Genomic DNA, 9,180 nt, shown 5'->3' on the forward strand with positions numbered 1-9,180 from the left:
ACCCAAACAAATAAATGATGACATTAATATGGTTAGATCATGAAATAATATTTTTTAAAAATTGAAATTATCAAAAGACATGTGCTAATTTATGCCGGAGTCCGTCCTAAATTATTATCTACAAAAAATTGAGAAAAGTCAAATTTACCGCCAAAATTTTGGGGAAAAAGTTAAATTTCCCTCTTTAATAACTTACGACGAATTTTAATTTCCGTCGTAAATTAGATGTTCAAATATTTTTTGTCAAAAATATTTCATCGTAAATTTAGATGAAATATATTTTTTGTTTAATTTCAAATTAAAATTTTAATAAAAATATTTAACTTACGACGAAATGTTCAAACCGTCGCAATTTCGAATGATTTTTATTTTCCCGCCAAAAATTTGGGGAAAAAGTTAAATTTCCCTCTTTGATAACTTACGACGAATTTTAATTTCCGTCGTAAATTTTAATAAAAATAAATAACTTACGACGAAATGTTTAAATCGTCGCAACTTCAAATAATTTTTATTTTTATTTAATCGTATCGTCAATAATTTTATTAATAAAATACTAAACTTACGACGATTTTGGGTTTCGTCATAAATAATTACGACGTTTTACTTTTTTCCGTCGTAAGTTGGGCGCGCATTTTTTTCCGTCGTAAGTTGACCGTCGTAATTGGCCTAATTTGTTGTAGTTTGAAAATTATAAGTGTTAATAGCAACATGATATTATTAAGATTACAATTTCTGTAAGATTCATTTGTATAAATAAAAATGTATATTTAAAAAGCTCGCATCGCAAGGGTTTTAAGGTAGTATACTTTAATTTCAAGGCTTGTGTTTAACGCCAACTGTGTTAACTCGGTCCACCTAAAACTATAGGCATTGAATCTTTTTTTTTAAAAACAATTTATGTTAAAATTCACCGATTTTGGTGTAAATTCTTTTGGTGACGGTAGTTTCAAATTTTCATAAAAATTTTGAATCTATAAATTTCAACCTCTAAAAAGCCACCAACCTAATTTGGTCGATTTTATTCCAGAAGCAACCAAATGCGGTTGATTATATTGAAAATCCACCGGTTTTTTTTGGTGAATTTTACGGATTTTTGTTGTAGTGTTATCTATCCAAGAAGGAAGGATTCAACTATTCAATTTCGATTATATGTGTAGATGTCGTACGTCTTTTTATAATTGAATTATTTTCCTTTTTAAGAAAATAATAGATCACTGTATTATTTTATCATTATTCCTACCGATCCATTTATGAAATTATTTTCATAAATTTGAGGATTAAGGTCAAGCCAATGTAATCATGCAGTTTCTTGATTATCTATAAAATTCTATTTTGTTTATGCATGGATATATAGTGTTTGAAATTTTAGTTTACTAATATGCATATTGATCAAAGTTGGTTACGTATCTGTTCCAACAAAAAAATCATTACTATATAAGACCTTGACTATTGACAAATTGCAGCATTATGCAAGATAATTAAGATAATTAAAAAGAAATGAGCAGACATATATATACTTCATTCACAGCAACGGTAAATTGAAAACTTAGCACGCAGACACGATCTGATTATACATTGAAATAAGTCATGTTAATAAAATTCCAAAGAGTCATGAATTATTAGAATTCCAAGTATAATTTAGAATTTAAAAAAATATTATCTTAAATAAATTTGTTTGGACTAAGTTTTTCTCCATCTTATTGCATTTTTATATATACCTTATTTCAAAGTGTTATTTTTTCTTCTTTAGCCTGTTCTCCTATTCACCAGTGTTTTACAATAAATCATACTAATATTAACAAACTCGTTATTTTAGTTTGTAGATTGAATTTGATAACTTTTGTTTACCATCAATAATAACATAGGGAAGGAAACTTAAACTATATCCCTAGTTTTATTTTGATAGATAGAGTTGCACAGATTTTCTTCATTGCAAGTCTACTTCTGGAAAACTTCTGGCAAGGCAGCTGATAGATAAAGAAAGTATAATTATTGATTATAATTTTGAATTTGATTTGAATAACCTCTAGCACATAGTATTTTAAAGAAATCTTCTCTTAACTGCAGAAATTAGTCAGCATGATTTTTTTTCTCCATCTTATTATGTTAATACTTAATCCATCATATTATCAGATAGCACTGAACTTGTACAACTATCTCTTGATTGCCATTTTTCATGGGAAAGGCATTCTTCATATGGAAATAAAGATACTATGAAATATCTCTGGCGCAGTCTCTGAATTGAATTTTTTCAGTAAAATATGATCTTCCAAAAGGGATAGAAACTTGAGCAGTGGCATGCAACAAGTTCCTAAAGGGCAACAAATGATTAGTACATGCAAATCTCTGTGTCTTGAACAGCAGAATAGCGTCCTGATACATAAAATGTTAAAAACTCTGCTATACAAACAGAATTTGTGCAGGGAACGGCTGAAAAAAACTTACACAATAAATGTTATGAAATGTAATATGTTTCTATTTATGTTTTAGAAGGCCTCCACATCCGGAAGGTCTAAAGCTGCCTCTGCTTCCTCAATGTCAAACTTGATTATCAAGTTGCCTTTTCTAGTAGGTTCCTTAGAGAAAGGCATTCCTTCTCCTTTAATAACTTCTTCATAGGGTGGACTGACACCGGAACCAAACGCTAGCATTAAACTACGGCCGTCAAGGGTATCAAGATGTGCAATGTAACCTGCCGATGCTTCTGTCAAAGAGATCTTTTGAGTGGCAATGAGATCTTGTCCAACCCTCTTGAAGACGCTATGAGGCTTTTCATCAATTATGAAAACAAGATCGGAGGGTATAACACCAGGTTTTTGGTCCCCTTTCTCTGAAAAAGTAATTTTTGTCCCCTTCTTCCAACCGGGCTTGATCTCAATCATAAGGATCTCCTCCTTTCTGGCTGGTCTCCTGCATAATGAAAATCATGAAAGACAAGGCAATTAAATGTGTCCATCACTACTAATATGCAGATTCCAGTTATACAGGGCAACTGAGAACAGTCATTTTAGCATAAAGAGAAAAGAAATGGCAGTTGCCAGAATCTAGGAGGGAGGGGAATAGAGTTGCTTTGTTCTTCGTAAGGAAAGATTCAGTGTAATTTTTTTTTCTTGACAACACTTGATTTAATAATATGATTTATTATTAAGTTCAGAAATCTTCTTTATTTAATACATTTTAAGTGTCTAGGTATGCCTATAATTTACTTTCAATTTATAGGTCATGTAATTCATAGGATAACCACTATACATTTAAAATTAAGACTGTACCTGTTGTATTAATTGTGATTGATATTCTATGTTAGCATCATTGCTACAGTCTAACTTATAATATTAGCTTACTTGAGATTACTGAGGATCATCCAACTCTTGCACTCTCGAATATGATTTTAGTTGAAGAAGAGTACTACCCTTCTCTGCAGAGGCTATCAAACAGAGTTTATGAGGTTGAACTCCTAGCTACATATTCCCAGAAACATGAATGCAAGTGCAAGAAGCTTTCTTGCCAACACCCAATCTGAGTTTCCCCAGACCTAATGGTTCCCCAAAGAATCCAGGCCCGGCAAAAGGAAACAAAAAACCACATGAAAAGGGCGTCTTTATCAAAGGTCAGGGGAGTTATAAGCTAAAGGGCACAAATTAATCCGTAGCTAACTTGAAATCAAAATGGACTTATGTCTCAAAAACCTATTCAGATCATAGATAAAAATGGTCAGCCATCTAATGCTCTGGACAAAATAGTGAAGATGTCTGAGAATGGTTTGCTTATGGCAAAACTTGCCTAGGAGCTCCTGAATAACCTGGACACCTGGTTTCAGTTATCCAAGAAGGGGATTGCAGCAGGAAAATAACTTGACCAATCGTAGAAGGAGTAAACTTGGCCGGGCTGACAAAAGAGCAAGCTATGGAAAGATCAAGCATACATGGTGTATGATACCAAATTGACAGAGGGTTTTTTTATGTTGAAGAGGTGGTCCTACAATTGGCATTGCTAAAGGAGATATGCGTTAAATCAGGGAGAATAGTCTGTAGCTTTTGGATTAATTACTCAAATATTAGGTGGTTGTTTTTTCATTTAGTTTCAAGCGTCTTCTAAGTAATCAAGTTCTATGTCTCACTACGTTACCCCTATACATACACAGTTCACATTTAAATTCACAGTGCCAAGTGTAATGCAGGCAACTCCGCTGAAACATAGCAAGTAAATATGATACAAGTATCAGGAATAAGGTACATATTTACGGCTAGACTCCACTAGACACTGCTATCCCGACAGGAACAACTCAAATATCCAAGTACATGTTCTCAAATTAAACAGGGGGAGCAATTGATGAAAGGAAGTCAAATATAATAACTAAGAAGCTAAAACAGAAAACAAATTTAAAAGAATCAACAACTCGTAAGTTCAATGATGATTCCATAAATAAAAGATTTAAACATAATAATATTAACTGCCGGTAAATTAGCAAACGCTCTAAACAATGCAAGTCAATCAGTGGATGAAGAGATATTTAACACCATAAAAATTAAACATCCAGATCATACAAAAGGTACATACTTTAACGGACTAATAAGCTTACCCGGTACCATCATCAGCGACATTCCTTGATATCTTCATCTTCTTAGTAGTTCCAAAGTACAAATCCTCAAGACTACAAGGCAATGTCCTCTCTATCGCTGCCTCTTTTTGCTTTGGCAGACTCCCAGAGAAATCACCCATGTCGTCCTCCATTCCTCCAAACGACCATGAAGATCCAAAGAACTCTTGGAAGACACCATAAGTACTACGACCACTAGACGAGTATATATTAGGCCTATCAGAACTAGCACCTCGTGGTGGCACCTGACCTTTTGAACCTATACCATAAGGACTCCAACGATTAAACCTGTACATATTAGGCCAATCTAAACCAACACTTTGTGCTGGCACCTGACTTTTTAACCCTATACCATAAGGACTACGACGATTAGACCTGTACATATTAGGCCCATCGGAACCAACACCTCGTGGTGGCACCTGACCTTTTAATCCTATACCATAAGGACTACGATGATTAGACCTGTACTTATCAGAACCATCACCTAGAGATGGTACCTGAGCTATTAACCCTTCCTCATCACCATTAAGTTCAAGGTCATAAACAGCTCTCTTCTGGGGATCACTCAAAACCTGGGAAAAATAACATTATACATACACAATGGTCAAGATTAAATCACTATTCACTAAATAGTAAATAAAACAATTGGGTATGAAAAAGATGTGAACTTGCATATATATATATATATATATATATATATATATATATATATATATCATGAGCACACATATATCATAAGGCATTAATCAATAAGCTTAAAATCAAAGTGGGTTTTGAAAACCCAAGCGCACTAAAAATCAATAATAAATTGAACCGATATGTGCATACCCTCGATTAAATTACACAAGTGTCAAGATTAAAACGATAAGTAAGTAAAAAGATTGGAGTTTGCAATTTTGCATACATACGTCAAAAGCATCAGAAAGAATTTTGAATTTAGAGTCATCAAACTCCATCAAACCAAGCTTAAGATAAGCCTTTTTAAGATCATCATCGTTAGCGCTTCGATCGATTTGAAGAATTTTGTAGTAATCCACACCCATGTTTGAATGAATAGCTTGTGTTGCACGTATATGATCACCCACCGTTGCGAGTATATAATTTTTTGTCATGATATGGGCTTTTAGATATTTCATGGCCCATTGGAAGGTAATTTTTTTATTTTTAAATTACAAATCATTTAAATTTTTAATACTGATTCAAGATAACCACGAATGCTAATCGTGAACTAGGCTCTGTTTGATAGTGCTCTTCAAAACTGTTGTGCTGTGAGAAAAAATGCTGTCAGGAAAATTAGATGACTGTTTGGTAATTATTTTTAATTTATACATATTATAAGATATAATATATAAAAATAATATTTTTGAGAATGTTTGATGGTAAAACTGATAGCTACTTCCTGCAAAAGCTGAAAGCACCTTTTTTCAAAAGCATGGTGACATGTTTTTGCTAATAGCAGCTTTTAGACCAAAAGTGCTTTTCTAGACAACAGCTTTTAGAATTTACCAAACACCTTTTTGACAGTTTTTTACTAAAAACTGTAACTGTCTGCAACAGCAATACCAAACAGAGCCCTAGAATAAAATAGGTATGGGACTATAATTAGATGCTTATAAACTGGATATATGAAGGTTAAAAATCATCACTTAAATACACTTATCGTACATAATAATTTTTTTGTGAGGTTAATATAATAATTTATAGCATTATATAAATACACGAAGATAATATTGACTCCGTCACGCTAAGTCTACGTTGTAGTTTTCTTTGCTGATCTCATTAGTTTCAGGTAATTCTTAATATCTTTTTTTTTCATGAAAAACTGATGAATAGATTGTCTTGATTTTAGTTTTATGTTAATAATATATTGATTGTCTTGATAATTTTCGCAATTCCTGGTTGAATAGCAAATCACTGAGAAACTTTTAACTGGTGATTATATCCAAGTGTAATATTGAGAAACAATAGGTTTTTATAGTTTATATATGTATATGTGTTTTGAAGAATCTTAGTTAGTATCTGTTAGTACTGCTATGGTTATATTGTGTTTTTAGTATGTTTGTGTGATTATTTCATAGGTTTATTCTTTATAGATAAAATCAGAGTCATGATCTGTACAGGTCTATGTTAAATTGAGGAAGTGTGGTGCTCTGCACTATGGGATGCTTTTGTAGTTGTTTTCGAGTCCCGCACGAAGAAGAAAGTGATGAGGTGGCTGTTTTGAATAACGAGACTGAGGGGGATGTTTCGAATAAACAAAATTCTGCGCCTTTCAGCCACTTGACACAATTTTTTAACACCAGGGTGAGTTTGCTAAATCGTTCGATGCAGTTTTTTGTGTTTTGATCAGAGCAGTTTGCCTAATGTCTTTCACTGGAATTGTTTAGTTGTTTGATTGAAACGTTGGATGAGTATTATTGAAATTTTGATTTATTTAATTCTGATAAGTAATCTGGCATTGACATTTGAGTGATTTTTTTACAGTATGGAGTTGTATCCAGTAATTCTGGATCGCAAACTAGCCCTGCATCTTCCCAAGGGGCATATATTGCCACTACAGAAGTTGGCACTAATATGCCTCGGGATACATTATTAGAAAATAGTTCGAGCTCTGGAAATCTTGAATTGCAAGGCTATGTTGCTGTCAGGGGAAGTGGTGCAGGCTTGGGTCGTTTGCAATTGGAGCATGGGCCACCTGTAGGGCACAATGTGCAAGTGAAGGGGCCAGATATCGCAGCTACTGCAGTTGGCACTACTACGCCACAAGGTACATTATTACAAAATAGTTCAAGCTCCAGAAATCGTGAATTGCAGGGGCATGTTGCTGTCCCAGAAAATGGCAAAGGTTTGAGTCCTTTGCAATCGGAGCATGGGCTAACTGAGGGAGACAATGTGCAACTCAATTGCTGTAGTAAAAGCAAAGATAAAGTGAACCTGTGTAGTGAAGGCAAAGATAAAGCAGGCGAATTTTCAAAGAACAATAAGACTACAGCCCGTTGTTCTACATCCTCTGCAAACGTATCAACTGAGAAAGTCAAGACTGAACATAAAGACTACTTTTGTTTAACGAGAGACGAAGTTGAATGCCCTACATGCCTTGAAGGTACTTATATTTTTTCTGTCAACCGAATTGACATATATAGTATGTAAACTATAGTATGATTTTTATTTTAATTCTATATGAAAACATCACTTGCTAAAGCTCTGCTCTAATTGATTACAGAATATACTGATGAAAATCCCAAGATAACTTCGAAATGCAACCACAATTTTCACCTCGGTTGTATCTATGAGTGGATGGAAAGGAGTACTACCTGTCCAATATGCTCAGAGGTAGGATGTCTCATCTTTATATTGCTTCAAATTAAGTCTTTCTATGAAGTCTCTGGCTACCTTTCTGTTTCAGTTGTGCCTGCACATTTGTTAATAAGTTTGGCTGGGAATGGGGTGGGATGGCGTGTAGAGGTTTGTCTGCATGTAGAGAAATGACTAAAAGTTTGATCAATCATTGATATCTCAGAGAGTATTATCCGTGTCAATTGGGACTAAGAAAGTGACATAAAATGCTAAGCTACTCTGTATAACGAACCTCCTTGGTACTTATTTAGGGGATTATTTTAGGAGTATTGTATACATAGAGAAGTAACTTGCAAGGCCTCACAGTTGTATTATGAATGTATCCATATAGTTTCAAGTTTAGGCTACAAAACTCTAGTCCTCCAGTGAAAGCAGATTCTTTGTGTTTGATTTGCTGAACTGACATTTGCTTCATAACCGAATTTTGTGTTATCTTTGACACACCTTTGCATTTCTTTTTTCAGGAAATGGAATTTGCTGAAAACATATAGTACGACATGACACATCTGAGTTTTGGAGGTACGATATGTATAAAAATTCATTACTCGAATGCCAAATATATTGTAAATCGACATATCTAATCTGGTAGGATGATTTGATCAGTTTTAAATACGCAAGTATGGAGAATATGCAGAATAATTTCTCCTCTGATTTCTTTTGTTGGTGAAATTAAGTTCTTCAATAATGTGCAAAATGCTGTTGTAATCCACATTGTCTTCCTTGAGGAATGAAATCGTGTCAAATTCAAATTTAATTTTTGCGCAATTTTTATTTTCAACATTTGCAAGTACAAATTCAAGAGAGGCTATTCGGTGAATTCAGCCAAAACTAAGAGTTAAAAAGTGAGGATATGATGTTTGTGTTTAACCTCTAATAAGCATGGATATATACTTTCCTAATGATCAATTCATTAAAAAATATAATATACTGCATCTAACAACATTACTAAACTTTTGGTCCAAAGGAAATTTTTTTTTTGCCAGGCCAAAGGATGTTACTTGCAGTGATTTGTAAATTTATAAATTTTTGCTCTGTAATAAACTTGGGATATTAATGTGATGCCTTTGACGGTTTTACACGTTTCGAAAAGAGTAATATTCGTCCGCGCGAAATTCCGGTCACATGTTTATGATTTAGTTCGGAAAAATGATTATTCGAAAATTGAAGGGTATAATCTCTGAGTATTCGAAATGAGTACTTGCACCGTTATTTTTGTATTGTTGCTA

The 9,180-nt window shown here is 33.5% G+C and overlaps 2 protein-coding genes across 2 annotated transcripts; one reads left to right on the plus strand and one right to left on the minus strand.

The window, feature by feature from the left end:
• Window positions 1-2,312: 2,312 nt before the first annotated feature.
• Window positions 2,313-5,640, minus strand: LOC141680853 (uncharacterized). Its single transcript, XM_074486958.1, has 3 exons — window positions 5,506-5,640; window positions 4,580-5,169; window positions 2,313-2,910 (listed from the first exon to the last, which is right to left on the minus strand). The coding sequence occupies exons 1-3, from the start codon at window positions 5,638-5,640 to the stop codon at window positions 2,487-2,489; spliced, it is 1,149 nt and encodes a 382-aa protein (XP_074343059.1). The 3' UTR covers window positions 2,313-2,486.
• Window positions 5,641-6,720: 1,080 nt separating this feature from the next.
• Window positions 6,721-8,541, plus strand: LOC141676709 (uncharacterized). Its single transcript, XM_074482413.1, has 4 exons — window positions 6,721-6,901; window positions 7,082-7,700; window positions 7,821-7,930; window positions 8,419-8,541. Exons 1-4 carry the CDS (start codon window positions 6,755-6,757, stop codon window positions 8,443-8,445), a joined length of 903 nt encoding a protein of 300 aa, XP_074338514.1. The 5' UTR covers window positions 6,721-6,754; the 3' UTR covers window positions 8,446-8,541.
• Window positions 8,542-9,180: the final 639 nt, after the last annotated feature.

Source organism: Apium graveolens, chromosome 8 (assembly GCF_009905375.1).
Source record: "Apium graveolens cultivar Ventura chromosome 8, ASM990537v1, whole genome shotgun sequence".
Taxonomy (NCBI): Eukaryota; Viridiplantae; Streptophyta; class Magnoliopsida; order Apiales; family Apiaceae; genus Apium; species Apium graveolens.

Coding starts and splice junctions, on each gene's coding strand:
- LOC141680853 (XM_074486958.1), bottom strand. CDS start 5,640: ATGGGTGTGGATTACTACAAAATTCTTCAAATCGATCGAAGCGCTAAC. Junction 5,170..5,505: donor TTCTTTCTGATGCTTTTGAC/GTATGTATGCAA, acceptor TATTTTTCCCAG/GTTTTGAGTGATCCCCAGAA. Junction 2,911..4,579: donor GTCGCTGATGATGGTACCGG/GTAAGCTTATTA, acceptor TTCATTATGCAG/GAGACCAGCCAGAAAGGAGG.
- LOC141676709 (XM_074482413.1), top strand. CDS start 6,755: ATGGGATGCTTTTGTAGTTGTTTTCGAGTCCCGCACGAAGAAGAAAGT. Junction 6,902..7,081: donor CACAATTTTTTAACACCAGG/GTGAGTTTGCTA, acceptor ATTTTTTTACAG/TATGGAGTTGTATCCAGTAA. Junction 7,701..7,820: donor ATGCCCTACATGCCTTGAAG/GTACTTATATTT, acceptor AATTGATTACAG/AATATACTGATGAAAATCCC.